The sequence below is a fragment of the Platalea leucorodia genome (genome assembly GCF_965183815.1).
Source record: "Platalea leucorodia genome assembly, chromosome: 20".
In the NCBI taxonomy this organism is placed as follows: domain Eukaryota; kingdom Metazoa; phylum Chordata; class Aves; order Pelecaniformes; family Threskiornithidae; genus Platalea; species Platalea leucorodia.
In genome coordinates, this window is record NC_138842.1 from 1,304,610 (window position 1) to 1,321,460 (window position 16,851).

The 16,851-nt window shown below is 53.6% G+C and overlaps 1 protein-coding gene across 1 annotated transcript in view; it reads right to left on the bottom strand.

Annotated features, from left to right (window-relative positions):
* KIRREL3 (kirre like nephrin family adhesion molecule 3) overlaps nt 1-16,851 on the bottom strand; it is a gene marked incomplete at both ends in the record, with an annotated part of 334,100 nt that overhangs the window by 17,911 nt on the left and 299,338 nt on the right. The window contains 3 exons of the mRNA XM_082330666.1: nt 3,044-3,170; nt 5,949-6,076; nt 6,467-6,615. Coding sequence (XP_082186792.1) covers nt 3,044-3,170; nt 5,949-6,076; nt 6,467-6,615 — 404 coding nt within the window. The remainder of the gene's footprint in view (nt 1-3,043; nt 3,171-5,948; nt 6,077-6,466; nt 6,616-16,851) is intronic.

Sequence of the window (16,851 nt, forward strand, 5' to 3'; positions counted from 1 at the left end):
TTTTATTATTGCTTTAGGAGTTCAGAGTCGAAGGCTTATCATCATGATAATAGCCTATGACTAAAGACCATTTGTGAGATGAACATGCCCAGAAATAATAGCATGAAGTTGCAGCCTCTTCACATTTGGGGCCGGCGTTTGATTCTCCACCAGGCTCTGGCTCCTTATGAAAGCTGCCAATCTCCGGCTTGGCATTCAGCGCTAAGTGTGAGACAGCCCACAGGCAGGAAAAAGGCTTTAAACAATGTTGCTATGGATATAAATGATGGAGCTATTGGTTGCGGTTATTTTTAGCATGCCGGTGCCAATTTATTTGCGCGGTCCTGGTGTCTCGCACAAAAGAGAAGGCAGCTTGCTGACTCGGGAGCCTTGGAGGAATGAAAGGATGGCCTCGACTTCTCCAGCCTGCTTGAGTCCATCCGAACTTTTCCTCCCAAGCCCTCGCAATGGTTTGGCAGGAGAGTTTGGTTTAACTCCTTCTGTCCTGCAGAAGCCCTGGGCTGGCTCGTGCTGCCCGGTACGGCCAGGGCCCATCCCATGGTCCCTATCCGCAAGCGGTGGAGGAGACACGCTCAGCGAAGCCCTCCATGGGCAGGCGTGAGCTGGGGGGACACCGTGATGTTCTCCCGACCAAGCAGTGTGGCAGGTCAGCCGCTGCTGTGCTCCCAGGCTTGGCTTGCTTATTGGGGGTCAATCCCAGGCAAATTAAACCTTGAATTAGCCACCCAGGGTTGTCCAGCCCTTCTAACAAACCTTTTCTGGCAGAGCAAGATGGGCAGGGGTGGTGGTCCCTGCCCAGCAGCCCCTGCCAAGCCCGGGCGATGCATCCACAGACCGTACCGCAGGCAGTCCCGCTGCGGAGGTGATCTTGGGGTGCTTCTCCTACCGGGGTGGGAGCTTCAACCAGCCATGTGTGCAGTCAGGAGCATCGAGAGGCTTTGGCTCGTGCAGGGGCCGTAAATCCGTCTGCTGCTGATTTATGATGGCACCAACAGTTCCTCGTTTCCTTCTTGCCTCTGCTGCTCCGGCCCTGCCAAACGCTGCTCATTTGCATAATCCTTCTTCCCATTAACGAGACTCTGAATCATATCTGCTTCCTTTCAGGCTGGCGGCCTCACGCTCCGGCTCGGGGCCGGGCTGCCAGCCCCTCTCTGCACTGCAGACCCGGCCGGCGAGGCTGCCGGTGGGGAGGGCAGCGAGACCCGACTGCAGCGAGGGCAGGAGGACGCCGTCCCACCCCAGCATCGTGCTGCCACGATTTCTGCCTGTTTTGAGACTGGATGGGCTGCTACAGGCAGGATTGCAGGCCCAGGCTGGGTCAGATGAAGATCCCTCAGTCGGGGTCCCTGCGCTTTCGGTGGGATGGATCAGCCCCATCGGAGCCCGTGCACACCGATCAGAGTCTATGCAGCTAGCCCAGAGCAGACACTTCTAAAGGCCTAATTTTACTGTGACGAATCCCAGCCCACAGAGAAAGGCAACCGATAATACCAAGACAATTGTATCACCTTCTGGATTTAAAATAACTTGAAAATATGAAGCGTTCAACCTCCCTCTCGAATTAGAGCGGGAAAGACTTTCAGCAGAATTCATTAGCTGGATTAGACACCCCGTGCCGTGCTGCCAGAGCTGGAGAGCTGCTCCGGCCGCAGGACGGGCTGCCGAGCCCCGGTGCTTGGTGGATGTCGGACCTGGGGCTTGCCCACCTTGGTTTTCCTAGCTTGGAGGGCCAGGAGACCGTCTCGACCCGGAGGTGTGGGATTCTCCCTCGATGCAGGGTCCAACGCCCGTGACGGCATGTCCCAACGTTGTCACCTTGGGGTTGCACCAAACCCCAGCAGTGGATCCCCCGTCCTAGCGGGATGGGCTGCTGCAGGCAGTCGGCTCCCGGGAGATGCTCAAAGCTGAGCGGCGAAGCTCACGGATTTCATTTGCTCTGCAAGGCGAAAAGCTCAGCGGCGGCCTAAGCTGCAAAGCTCTCGAGAGCAGCTTTTCCATGCCGCACGCTCCAAACGGCCCTGAGCCTGCTGAGCGCTTTGCTCTGCGTTCAAGGCGGCCGCGTGCCTGGTAGGTGTCAGGAAAGGAGCAGGTTCTTTGTTTGTGCTAATTTGTTGCTTTGTTTTCCGCGAGCTACTTTAATTGTAATTAAAACCCAGCAGCCGCCGGGGAAGGAGCATGCAGGCGCCGAGGAGCTGAGCTGAAGTCAAGGGAGTGGTTGGTTTTCAGTCCCCTGCTGCGTTGCTCTTGGCTTCCCTTTCTAGCAGTATCTGCATTTAAAATTAACGCTTGCCGCTGCCTGTGCTGCTTCCCCGCTTATTTTCTTCTCTTTGTGACAGTGAGCGGGGACTGAAGCCTGCCAGTTTGTCATACAGGTGAGAGACAATGCAAAATTCATACTCTATTTATACCATTTGCAGCCTGCCTGGCTCTTCCCCTTCCATATTTAGGCTGAAATTCATTATCGGCTGCTGCGGGGTCCTGGCCAGGTCATCATTAAACCCCAGGGCTCCGGAGTGCTTCCCAGCTCCCAGGCATGGGTGAGGGTCCGGGCCCCATCCTGACGCCGTGCTGGGTGAGCCCCGAGCAGCCGTGGAGGAGCTGTACAGCACTGCTGCCTCTCGCAGGTATCCTCACGTGGGCTCGGAGAGAGTGATTAGGCTGCCGGTCTCGGATCCAGGCTCAATTCCCAGCTCTCTGGCTGTACAACAGAGAAAACAGTGCTCTCCGACCTTGCAAGGGTTTTGCAAGATAAATCTATTAAAGATTTAAAGACACCAGCTCCCAACTACTCAATAAACCCCTGTTGATAATAAGGAACCAAGCGGGTCTCAGATAACGTTGAGTTTTTTTTTGCTTTAACCCATGCATCTCCATGCAAAATCCTAATTGCTCGTATTGCCTGCAGGGCAGGATCCAGCTGTGGGTGGGATTTGCTTTATAAGCAAATATCCGAGCGGATAATTTGGTGACGCGAGCTGTTAGAGCAATGGGAACAAAGCAATGAGATGGCGGGATGGAAGAGCAATAGGAAAGCAAGAGGTACCGTTGACGGTGAGCGTCACCTCCCGTTCCCCCGCGCCGACCCGCGGGACCACAGCCCGGCACACGTATTTCCCCGCGTCTTCCTGGCGGACGGACTTCAGGGTCAGCTTGTTCTCGTTGCTCAGGACCTGGAAGAGAGGAGGGGGTGGCTTTCAGGGGGGGGATGCGAAGTTGAACATGAGCCGGGCGTTACGAGCTCCAAAGCAGCCCGGAGAAAACAAAGTCTTACGTGGCATGGAAATACCACTTATTGCTGTTGACCAAGGAATAAAGAAACGGCCCAGTTTTGCAGGGGGAAATAATCCTGTTCCTCATTTGAATTTTTACAAACTCCACTTTTGCGAGAAGTTCAAGATACAAGAGAAAAATCTGGGGGGCTGCAGAGATACAACCGCCTCATAAGCCAGAGCAGAAAAGCCTTTGAGAGAACCCCACTTCCATTTCCATGTTCGCAGGTGCAGGGGAGGCTGCCAGGATTGACTCCGGGATTTCAAACCCAGAAGTGGTGGAAGACCAACCCGGAGAGCTGGCAGCCCCCTGGGAACCGGGGCTGGATAGCCGGGAAAATCTCAGCTGCTTTTGGGCAAGAGCCCTCCCTATAGAGCGGCTGCAACGTGGCTATCGGCCACGCTGCCCTCTTGCCCCGCCAGTGCAATTAGCAGCTTTAGTAAACCTTGAAAACTGCTGAAGCAGAGGGATTGGGCTGAGGCTGTCAGCAGAATCCCGGCACTGGTGGTATTTAAAAAGATGTGGCAGGTCTAGAACAAATAGCAGCTTTTGGAGCAATGCGTTTCCATGTTGGAAACGTGTGCCTGGGGGCTAATTTCTCCCAGTTGCCCAGGACTTTGCAGGCTGGGACCAGCCCATCACCTCTCCTCCTTCCAGCACGCGCTTGCTCGGTGAGCCCCCGGCTCTGCTGGTTGCTGCTCCCACAGCTGATGCCTCTGGGAATTTGTGCTGATGCTTTGCAAAGTCCTTGGTGCCCTGAGCAGCAGTTGGATACGGATCTGGGTCTCCCTGTAGCAAGAAGATGGGGATCTCACCCCTAACCTGGCCTGAGGCAGAGGCACGGAGTTTCAAATCCCTTTTAAACCCGATGTTTTAGCATTGATTACAAAGATTTCCATGCAAATGCCTGTGCTGACTTGGCCTCATCCTCTCTTCTGTCACTGATTTGTTTCCTTCTAGCAAAGTAGGAGGGAAGAAGGTAATCTCTGGGGGAGCCTGACCTGGCTCCGAAAGCGGAGGGGCTGGGAAAAGTGGTGGATCCCACCATGACGGCTGGGCGCTGACGGGCTTTACAAAGCAGCATCCCCTGCCAGCATCCCTCTGGGAAGATGGAAGCGGCTCTGCTGAGCAGCACAAGCAGCTCTGCGGGGTTAAAGCAGCCAGTGAGTCTGTCCTGAGCCCTGAGATGCTCGAGTCAGCTAGAGGGAGCCAAATAAGAAGGGAGAAGGCTGCTCTGCCTGCGCGCTGCCTGCGCGCTGCCCGATAGCCAAGGCACAGGCAAGCCCTGATGCGTGGCCGGGGCTGGACGGCGAGGGTCGGGAAGCCCTCGTCCTCGCTGTGCGTGGCTCCTTTCCGCCGCCCTGCACGCTCCGGCGGCTTTGAGAAAATGAAATAGCAGCCTAAGGTGTGAGAGCGTTGCCTGTAATGATGATAACCCAGAGAAACAACAACCGCAGCTGCGGGATGGGAAACCACCCAGGGATTATTGACCCACTGGGATTCCTTAGCTGATTCGAGCCATCAGCTCTCCCAAGTCTATAATTACTTCCCAGGAGATGGCCTTCGCCGAGTTCATTACGCTTTGGAAAAAATACCCCAGCAGTTAATGCCTCAATGTCCGCTCCCCTCCTCGGTCTGTCCCTGGGGAGCGGAGGGGAGGAGCGCGACTCAGCCCCTTCGTCTCCCTCCCGTTGAGTCCAGCTCTCTGATAACACCTAGTCTTGAGCTGCGTAAGTCAGCGCTGCCTCATCGACTCCGGGATGCATCTGCCCAGAAGAAGCTGAAAGACGCTTTTCAAACCCAAACCCGCGTGCGCCTTCAGGACAAGTTTCACATCTCGGCCCTCCTTTAGCCTCTTAACGTGGCTTTGCTCAGCCCTCCTCTCTGTAACGAGGGGATCAGAGCATCTCGCACCTCCCTGGGCTGACTGAGCCGCGATTAATATTTGCAAAGCTCCTTACGCTTTTCAGGACAAAAGAGATGTGGAGGAGTCTGCTGGGCCAGATCCAGGCTCCCCCCACTTCTGCAGGCTCCAGCCCGCAGCGGAGGCGAACTGGGGTGAACGGGTTAGGACGCGAGCTCGCGGGTCTGGGGGCCAGAAAGGACCATCCCAGAAAGGGCCACGTGTAGGCTACCTGTCAGCGAGAGGTTAAGTGATGCTCCGGCCTCTGCTTAACCCTTACGCCCATCATCATGGGAATCGATTCTCCTTCTATTAGGACTCCTTTGCAAACATCTCCCGCGGGCGAGAGCTGCGTGTGCTCTGGAAGGTGGCTCTGCTAGGACTCGATGGGGCAGGGCCAGACAACCTCGATTCCTCTCCCAGGGCACTGATTTTCAGCAGTCTAGTTTTCCCTTTGCCTCTCCCAAACAGGCCGCCAGGCCCGACTTTCCAGCCTGCCATCCAAATGCCTCGCGGATTCACACACGCTTTCATCCAAAATATTACAAAGGCAATAAAGCCTTTACTGCTTAATGCACTTCTCTGGACTGGGGACACTCACCTGCAGCTCTGCAATGCCACGTTGTCCCCTGCATTTGGCGGAGCCTCGTAGGTCCAGGTTTTGTCCAGCCAGGAGCTCCCAGCCCAGAGGTACGGGCTTTGCTCCATGGGGAGCATCACGCAGCACCTCATGCCCCAAATGTGCCATTCCCACCACCCCAGCGGCGATTCTTACCACGCCTGAGCCTCGCTTCATCCAGACGATGGTGAGAGATGGGTTCCCAGTCCAGGCACAGTTGAAGACCGCATCCGAGCCCAGGTCGACGAGGAGGGACTGCGGTTCTGTCGCCATCCTGGGCCCAACTGCACGGAGGAGACCGGAGTTAATCCCAGCGATGGGCTGTGTCAACCAGAAACCCTCAAACCAAAGAGGTTTTTTGTCAGAGGAAGCGTGGTAGGTCTTGATGGACCTATGGGTCATAGCCACATAAGACCCCCAAATAAAGAAGAGCCCGAGACAGGTGTCTGCTGCAACCCCAGAACGACCAGCGCCCCAAGGACCACCAAGGCAGGAGGAAATCATGGGTCCCACCACCAGAGCATTTACAAAATCTGAGCTGCAAGAGAGCCCAGCAAGTTCTGGTCACCCTGGGCAAGTCAGATCTCACCATGCCCCCTTCCCGTTAATTTTCAGCAGCTCTGCTGACCCTGCTTAGCCCTGGGAAGCCAGTCTCACGCTGACAGATTACTTACAGTAGACATCCACGGTCCTGCTGATGTTTGTGCTGCCCAGCGCGTTGGTGACCTCGCAGGAGACGGGCTCAAAGAAGAAGGTGTGGTCCACGATGGTTTCGTAGAAGTCACCGGATGCTTCCTTTATAACCTGGCCTTTTTTTGCCCACCTGTTGAAGAAGAAAGAGCATCGTCGCGGTGCTGTTTTGTGTCGCTTGCTGTTTACATGTGTGCGATGGCGGAGACTCGCTCGCCCAACGCACGGGTCGTAGCGCTGGGGTGCAGCACACCATAGGGTGCCTGCTGCTGCCCTTGACTTTAGGAGGGACATGGCCTTGTCCTCGGCATCATCCGCTTCCCCAGGGATGCAGGGATTATAACCGCAGGTTTTGGAGAGGAGACACCAGAAGACTTCACTGGAAGACCTCAGTGATGGGAGGGATGGGACACGGAGAGCTTCTGCTGGTGAGGAACCACAGTGCCAGGAGAGCAGTCCCTTTCCGAACGCATGCCAACCAACGCCACTGGTCCTTCCGCATCAAAACCACTAAAAACCTTTTCAGCTTCCCCCCACTTTCACCTTTTTCTTCTTTATTTTTTGTTCCAATCAAAGAGAACTTTATCCCTTTAAGGCAGCTGAAATAACATTACCCTGAAAAGCCAAGCTGGCATTTGCAACACTGCAACTTGCAAATTGTCTTGGAGAACAAGCTGTCAACTCAGCACTTGAATTAAGCCGCTGTTTGCCAAACAATGAGCAAATGTGACCTAATGGGGCACCATCTGGCAACCTGCCACTCTGGAGTGGGTGGGAAAGACAAGAGATGCTGTCAGGCGGCGTGCAACTCCAGCCGCTCGCTGGGAGAAGGGAAAGAAAGTGCAGGCAGCAGCCTGGGGGAAAAAAATACAATAATCCTCCCAAAACAACTGCCGGGTAAATTAGAGGGAAGAGGATTCCCCTGAGGAATCTCTGCCCCTGTTGTCTTGGGGCTGCCCTCCTCTGGTTGCGCTGGATGGGTTGGGATGCTTGGGTTGGGGAAAGATGCAGGCACTGGGAGCTGGACTTGCCCCCTCAGGCTCCGGAGAGACGAGCCACGGAGGCTGCTTCCCACGTGGGGTCGGTGGGGTGGTTTTGGGAAAGCTGTCCCCGTCAAGCCAACAGCATCTGCTCAGGGTCCTCCCACTCCTGCCTTCACTGCTCTCCTCTGCTCGTCCCCACCGCTCCGGTATGGGTTCCCCTTGCTTTAATGCCAGACTCGTGTTGCCCCAAAGGCAACCAAAGACAACGGGAGCTACAGCGAACTCATACACAGAATCACAGAATCGTTTAGGTTGGAAAAGACCTTGAAGACCATCAGGTCCAACCGTTAACCCAGCACTGCCAAGGCCACCACTAAACCATGTCCCCAAGCACCACATCTCCCCGGCTTTCAAATCCCTCCAGGGATGGGGACTCAGCCCCTGCCCTGGGCCGCCTGTGCCAGGGCCTGACAGCCCTTTCCGTGAAGGAATTTTTCCTAATATCCAACCTAAACCTGCCCTGGCGCAGCTTGAGGCCGTTTTGGTTCCCCCAGTGCCTCTGTGGGGCTGGGGCGAGAGCGAAATGCCGGTCCACGGCAGGCTGGAAAACGCTCTGAGAGCGCTGCCAGAGCAAATTCCCCCAGCGCCTGCTAACGTCAACCTAACTGAACCAGGACAGCCGACCTGCAAGTCTTCGCCCACCATCCGATGACACAAGCGTTTTGAAAGAGATGTATTAGCGGTACAGATGTGAGCTGATTTGTATGCACTTATCTGCCCTCTCATTTCATTTATCTTTGCGCCTCTAACAGATGCTGACTGGCCACTTTGGCTTCCCTACCCGCCCTTCCTCCCCGGACTCCTCCTTCAATAATTAATCAGGAGACGCCGCTTTTATTTCCAGGGCTGTGCTTCATGTGTTAAAGAGGGAGGCTTCTCGTATGGAAAAACCAGCACAAGCGACGCCTTCCAGGTGCTGCTCCAAAGGTTTGAATGGCCAATGATGCTCTGGTGATGCCTTTCTCCTTCCAGAGGGAACTGCAACCCAAGCCAAGGGGCTTGCAAGAGGTCGGCCAGCGAGGTTGATCTCAGCATCACGCCTCCCTGCCTCCCGATGGGATCTGCCTTGCCCTGCTGCCTCCCTGCCTCAGGAATGACGCTGCCCGTCGCATCTGCCAGCTTGTCCCTTGGGGATGCTCCTCCATCCCTGGCTGCGGCAGGAGAGAGCCGGGGGGATCTGCCAGACCTCTGATATCTCGTCCCTGAAGGTTTGCACAGGTTGTGGGGTGGAGAAGAGACACGTCCTCGTTGCCTTCTGTTCGGTTTGCTAGTCAAAAAGCCAAACCTCAGCAACACTTGATGAAAGAAAGCAAGTAGGAAGGAAGGTAGAAAGCTGGAGGGACAGGGAAACCTCAGCTGGTGACCATGGAAATATCCTGTGCTTTTTGTCAGGGGTATTTCTGCTCCCTTAAGCTCCTTTACAACTTTGTTCCCATCGAGGATCCCAGCCGCAAGCAGATTTCCAGCCTCTGAAGGGTCTTGTTCTGCTGCTCAGGTGCTCAAGGGAGGCACCAGGTCCACGAAGCCATTTCACTGCCGCGGTCAATGGGACGGGGTGACTGCGGCACCAAACCCGTGGGGGAATCCAGCGCTTCTCTCGTGCCTGGCACTTCCCTTGTTATTTTGCATAAAGCCACCTTCCCTGCTCTGCAAAGGACAAGAAGGAGGTTGCAAGATGAGGATAAAAGGGACTTGTGAGTTCCCTGGGTCATGTCCTCACAGATCGTCCTCCCAGCAGCGACACGGAGGGCACCGGGGCTTGGAAACCAGATGGAGAAGTGTCCGGAGGTGGGTTCGAGCTGGGCAGACTTCAGGTGAGATCCTCCTGGATGTCGCCAAAGAAAGCAAAACGGAGGGCAAGGTTTCCAAGAGTTGTTTGATTTTGCAGCGGCTTGGGAAAACACACACCAACAACCGTGGCACGGTGCTTCATGTATTTGTTCAAAACCGATCGCTTCCGCAAAACTGGATTTCCCGAGCGCGGAGATGTGTCACAAACAGCAATTTTTCGTGCTTCAGCAGAGATCAAGGTTCTTGCTCCAGTTTTCCAAGGCCTAACACTGCTAAATCAATGTGGCTGAACAAGCAGTATAGATCTTTTATAATGTCAAATTGGTTTTTAATAACGACAGCTGATAACCCTCTTGTAAAGCTTCCCGTGATGTGCTCGTGGACAGCCAGAAGGCAAGCTGCTCATGTTTTTAACAAGCCCATAACATGCCTTACTCATCTATTAACCTTTCAGTAACTATTTATGAACAGAATCTGAATAAAACGGAGCTGAGAAGATGTGGAGGGTGCTCCAGCAGCCCCATCCACCACCTCCACCGCTTTGGCTCTTCGTGATTTCTTCCCACCAGCCTTATTACAGCGAGCCTGGCTCCCAGCCAGCGCTCCTTGTCCTACCACCCTTGAGAGCAGGGGCTTCTTTCATTTCTATTGCTACCTTGAAGCTATTTATAGCTTGCAAACGTGTCACCCGGAGTCTTTTCCCGACTATATAAATTTACCTCCTTCAGTCTCTCCTCGTATGACTTAGCCGCTAACTCACCCGTCATTTCTTTCGCTGCTGGTTTTCTTCCTAAGCCAAACCACGTTGCAGGGGCTGCAGGGACAGGCCTGTGCAGCAGCGTTGTGTCCCCCCTGTGCTGATCCCCTTGGGGATCCTGCCCAAAGGACCTCTTCCCAGGATTTTCTTGGGCTTTCCACGCCGCAGGGAAGGACTCAAATGTTGGCACGGCAGAAGGGACACCACGGGCCGCGCTTGTCGGCTGGTCCCCAGGGGTGACAGCGGCAGCATCACCGTGAGATGCCTTCGCTGTCTGGTCTCTACCACCAACAGGCACCTTTTGAGGACCTAGCCCCAAATTCACCACTTCTCCCCCCTACCCCATGTCCTATGGCCAACGCAGACCTAGCATCCTATCTGCTGCCGTCCCTCATCCTCGCAGGCTTTGCACCTTTTCCCGTCTTCCTTTCTCTTCACCAAGCACCACCTCAGCCTGTTTCCCCAGATGGGTATTTCTTCCCCTCCGGGCTGAGTTTCATTTTGTTATTTCCTTCCCCATATTTCTAACCTGCGTTTGTTTTTCTCTGGCCTCTCTGGAGGGAGTGCCCAGTGCCTCCCAGTTCAGTATCTTCTGGAAATTGCATCAGCCCGGGTGATGGAGGAAAACAAATTTCAACCAGGAAACATATTTCGATCCAAGCTTCAAAGGGGTTATTACAGACAGCAATGAAAAAACAGTGATTAAAGAATGAAAAAAAACCCCACCCTGTACTGGGTCCTTTTAACACTTAAAGATAAGAGGGAGGGGGGACTTTTCTAAGGAGACATTCTCCGGGGAAATAGCATCTTTCAGACTCCATCGATCGCTTCCCAGCTAAGAGTGCCCACAAGCAAATACGGAAGAACGGTTTGGGATATGTTAGCTCACAAGCAATGCCGCGGCTTTGTTTGGGTTTTTATAAGTCAGTGTTTCAGCGACCTGCTCTGGTTTCCGAAGGAAACCTGCCGCAAGCCGGGATGAAGCGCTTGTGCTTCCTCCCAGGGTCACCGTGGAAGAGAGAAGAAGAGAGAGAAGACTACTCACTCTCAGCTGAGTCGTCTTCTGCGCAAGGGGTAAAAACCCAGCATCCCCATCACTTCTCCTCGAGGACCCCATTTCTGGCCGCGTTTCCAGGCTCGTGGAGCCCGTGAAGAGCTAACCGCGTTCGCAACCGGAGCATGACATGCCCCGTAGAGTGTTGGTATGTAGAGGAGCATCGCTAGTGAGCACTTCATCTGCCTGAGCGCTGCCCAAGCTCACCGTAACAAATTCCTCTGTCTGTGGTACAAGGACCTGTAATTCTTCAACAAACAGCGAGCGTGAACGAGCTATTTACTTTACAGCCCTGGGAAAGCTGTAGGACTTGTACATACTCTTCTTTATAAAGCTCTTCATCAGGCCACGGCACTCTCCAGCAGCCCGTGAACAACCCGAGGGCGTCACCGGCACCCACCCCTCAGCACAGGGATGCCGGGGCTCTCGGGACTCTATAACCCATAATAATATAATCCAGCACTACTTAAATCCATACTGCAGCCTACGTGGATCCTTGCTAAGGAGGTTTTTTGCAGTTGCTAGCAGCACGCGCGCTCCTTGAACCAGACTTCCCGGCAGATCGGCTGCTCTGATGGCGTGTAACCCGGGGAAGTGGAGTGTATCGTAATTTTTAATTAACAATGCAAAATAAAGCAGTTTCTTGCCATATAAATTGTGTTTACACACACAAAATGACAGTCACAAAACAGTTTACGGTTTACAGTCACAAAATGACTTAAAATAGATAAATATTTTCTTGGACGCATTTTAATTGCTTAATAAAAGTACCAAGAACACCCACAAATACCTTAAATAAATGCATGGCTCAGGGAATGAATTAATTAACATTTCATTCCTGGGAATGGCTATTAATTGCTACAAATTGCTCAGAGAATGGGTTTTGCTGCTTTATTGCCCGCAGTACCTTCAATTCCTACTGCCGTAACGTGGCAGTCCCCTCTCATCCTCAGACGAGAGCCGATGCCGCGAGCACCGCGCCGCACCCCTCCGCTGCCCCCCGTAACCCTGGCATCCCTCGGCCTGAGGAGCTGATGGAGAAGGATGGTGTTTCACGGACGATGTGCTGGCAGCCCTCGGAGGCCCGTGGCCGGCAAGGAGAGCGGACGGCTCCTGCTGGCAGCTCCACATTTGCAGAGCATCTCCCGTGAGTGACAGCCTTGTGCGCAATGATTGAGCGAGCAACAGGGCCCGAGCGGTGTCACGCTACCCCCCCGCACGACTCCGGTGTGATGCATCGCGCAAATTATTTCTTTATTAAGAGTAAATTTCCATAATGGTGATCTATGGGGTTATTCCTCTTCTCCTGCCTGCTCCCTCCCTAATGAAGACGTGTGGGCCCCGTGCGGTTCCTCAGCCGCACGGCCGCTGTCCTCCCTCCGTGCTGACGCAGCGGGTTCATTTATCAGCCGGCGCAGGCGATAGCTAATCTCCCCGCCATCTAAATTACAAAGCTGGGCCCTCCAGCTTGGGGTTTAATCAAGTTCAGGAGGGCAGAGCCCTGAGCAAAGCGCTGAGTGTCCTTGCTGATGGCTGGCCGGTCCTCGAGCACGTGGGCTAGGGGAGAAAAGACGATGGTAGCCACCATACTCAATGAAAGGCTTCCAAGCCTCCAGCTCCCATCCTGACCAACCTCCATCCGTGCATGGTTGCTGCAGCAGCGGCCTCTTCCCAAACCTCTCCATCCCCGACGCGGGCATCTTGGCTCCGCTGCAAAGTGAACCCCAGGTCGTAACCTCGGAGATGCCGCACCTCGGAGCGGAGGTGCCAGCCTTCCTAATCTCCCCCCGCCTATTTTTTTTTCCCATGTGGCTTTTCTTCAGAAACAAATAAACAGTGAGAAAGACTGCAACCTTTTCCCGAATTTCAAGAGTTCAGACTTGAATCCCAGACACGGACATGTTTGGGGTCTGATTGCGCTCGCTGCAATACACCAGTTGCCGCTACTGGGGTTTGATTGTTTTTAAACACTCTGGGGTTTTGATGATAATAATAACACCTTGCTGTGCAGAAGAAACCTCTGGCTTGATTTCCTATCTAATCTCAGCTTCGGCGTTCCCCCTCCTGCCAAGCCAGGAGGCTGGCGATGAGCCTGATTGCTCATCAACCTGCAGTCTTTAAGGGAGGTGCCTTCAGTGCATGGGTTTTGCATCTCCTCCTCGCCATCAGCAGGTGCCAGGAGTGGGAAAAATCAGCGAGGGGCTACTTGGAGCTTCCCAAATCACGCCTGAAGATGTGCAACCGGAGTTCAGCTCTCTGGAGAGCACTGGGGTACCGGAGCAGAGACGGGCAGGAATGCCCCAGGGCCAGATCCGTGCTGCCCATGGCACGGGAGCCTGGAGAAACCGAGGTGAGAAGGTTTCTCTCTCTCAGGCAGCATGATTCAAGCCGTGTCACCGGCACAGACTGTACAAGCCGCGGTTCATTTCGGTGAAAAAAACAATCAAAATAGCCTTTCGCTTTGCACAGTGATAGGAACAAATCGGCCGCAGAAGCGGAGGGGAAGAGGTAAACAAAGCTGTTAACTTGTCAATGACTTGACTGATCAACTGTTGTAAATAGTTAAAGCTGGCTGATGAGCCGTGCAGATAATCAATGGCGTAACGCTACGCACCGCAGCCCCAGGACCGGGCACGAGCCGGGTTTGCAGCTGGAGCTGCGGAAGATCCAGCTGGGAGCGTGCCGCCTGGATTTCTGTGCACGCCGGAGATGCAGGATGGCCACGGACCCCACGGGTGGCTTGGCCGGGGGACGGCGAGAAATAATACCTGGACCACGTGCCTGAGTCCCCGGTATTCGCAGCGCTGCGAATCCGTAGAGGATTACGGCCATGGCTTTTGCAGCAGGGAGGTGTTGGCCGAAGCTCACCCCATCGTGCCCCGCCGGCTCCCTCCCCGGCACGAGGGGCTGGCGGGGCTGCTCATCCCCTCTGGAAGGAAACCGGAGATGCGCTGATGGAAAAGCTATTACTGTTTCAAGAGAAAAGCACAAAACTTCACTGGCTGGGTGATTCCTTTTGCAAATCCGAGCTGTTTTCTTGACAGATCAAAACAAAATGCAGATGCTTTAGATCTGGCGGTCTTTTAAGCCCGCTGTTTAAAATCCCCCCTCCTCCTCCACCCGCTCAGATGAGAGGGCTGTGCACCCATCCTCTCCCCATTAATCCCTCTTTCGGCACTTCTCTTGCCATGATGGATGCTTTTCGTCCCCTCCACTTTCACAAATCCCTCCTCTTCTGCAGTAACTCCTCTCCTCTTGGCCCCTGGGTCATGGGATCATCTAAAAATTGTACTTTATTTTTCCAAGATACATTACTAACATTCAATTCCTAATTTTTCTAGGTGCAGACAAAGTTTAAAACCATTCAGATGGGTTTGAAGAAGCAGGCTACGACAGGCAGCTGCCAAAACTGCTTATCCTGGGGAAATACTGGGGATATGAGTCAATCCCTAGTCCTGGATGAGCTTGGAGGTGTCACCTCTCCCGGGGGGATTTTACCCCTTCGGCAGCGATGCTGCATTTCATTTCTCCTGCCTACATCGTCTTGACTTATCCCGCCACACAATAGACATGACTAATAGCTTCACTATTATTTCTTGCGCGGATCGGGTAATCCAATTTCATCACGTGGTTTGTGTTTCCTCAAATCGTTTAAGGGGATTAGTCCTTTCTGGGGTCTTCCTACCCCACTCCACCCCTGTAGCAGCATTTCTTTAGCCAGATTTATGGATGCTGGCACGTCAAAGCGCTAATTCTCTGCCGTGTTTATCCTCCTACTTAGCGCAAAGCGAATCTGTGCTGTGAAACTGTTCAAACTTGCCTTTCCCTCTACTACAGCTCTTATTTTTCACCTAAAAAACATCACCCGTGCTTGTGGCCTTTACCACTTTACACCTCGCTGTGCAATTCCTTTGGGGTTTGCGGGAAGAAAAAAACAGTCGGCAAATGGAGATAGAAAACCCCAGCCCTTCATCAGCGTAAGAAATCTGCTGCCAGGGGGATCTCGGAGCCAGCGCTGGGCTGGGCCCGCATGTTTCAGATCACTGAAGCCACCAAATCCACGTGCTTCAGGGCAGAAACGATGGGCACGCAGGCTCCCGCCTTCTTGCGCACGGGATTCATGCATGGCCAGAGAGCTGTCGGGAGGCTGGGGCTTTTCAAAGGGTTTTCTCTTTCTTGGCTGACTCCTAAAGCTCCTCCGAGGTTTTGACCCGGGCTTGATTTTGGGATGTTTTCAAGGGCTTTGGGTTTGATCTCTGTAGTGCGAGAGGGCTTCAGCACGCACCTCTCGCTGGCATGGAGAGAGGAGACAGACCTCGGGACAGGTTTATATTAACTCTTCAAGGACATGACCAACCCTGGACGTGCCAAACAGCGAGGCGATGCTCCCTGCTTTGGACACGGTGCCCACCAGCCTGAGCCAGCTCCCTCTGGCTTCCCAGCCCCAGCTCTGAGCAAACCCACCGAGTCCCGCTAAAGCCCTTCCTTCCCCACGACAGCTGCCGTTGCCATCCCATCGTTCAGGCTCGCTTTTTAGGCTCTATCTGTCTGCGTTTTGGCACGTCCTCGGGTTGGTGTGAGGAACAGCTCCTTCTCTGGCAGGTTCCTTAGCCGGTCCTGTCGGAACAGTTAATTATTCAGGGCCGAACTGTGCCTAGATCAAATGATTCAAGTTAGGATTATCAATGGAGGCAACGGAGCTCGGAGGCGTGCACCCCAGGTGAAGACGGGTTGAGTCCTAATTACGTGGGAATCTTCTTGCAGAAGATGCCAAGGGCAGTGATTTCTGTGTAATCCAACATGGGCTCTGGCTGGCTGAACTGCGAATAACTCGGGGATCTGGCAATTCATAAGGAGGAATAATAAATGGCATATCCCGAGAGGCATTCCCTCTGCAAATATACAGGCAACATACAGAGTAGAACAAAGTTGCAAGCTCACCAAAAGATCTGTTCATCTTTTCAGTATGAAATTCATCCATCCATCCATGCAACCATCCGTCCACCCATCCATCCATCCATCCCCAAACTTTTCCTCAAGTCATTATTCTTGGCCAAGCCTCTTAAATCCCCTTATACCACTCTGGTAACAGCACTGCTCTCCTCAGCCAGAAAATAGTCAAACGTGGCTGCGTACGGGTACAGCAGACTGACCCATAAGGGCTTTGTGATTAGCTACTGACTTCTGTATAAAACGGCAAGAAACAGCATTTCAAGAAAAAAGAAGTCTCCAAAAGTAAAAAGCATTAAGTCCTTAATTACACACTTCAGTAGCAAAGCAGAGCTGAGCAATAAGCATTGCTTTATGCTTTACCGACAAATGGCCGCCTAATCCGCAGACAACAGCTTGCGTTTTTCCTTTGCTTTAATATTTACCAACAGCTTCCAGAGAGTTTGCACAGGAACAGAAAGCCAAGGATAACTTCAAGACCTGAAGTTAACAGAGTTACTCCATGATCTGATGCTGGATGAGACCAGAATCCCTTTGGGCTCTTTCTGGGATGGGCTTTGCAAGGCTAGGTGCTGCCTACCGCAACATCTACCATCTACCTGCGAACAAGCACGCCCAGACAACTTCACGTCAGGATGCACAGCACGTCCTGGCCACAGCTACCGAAGTCATCCAGGTTTGCAGAGGAAAGGCTCTCCTGCCAGAAACCGCCCCAGCTCAGCTTGTGCCGCCTTTTCCCTTGCTGTTTCCCAATGAACCCAGCCTGACTTCCCA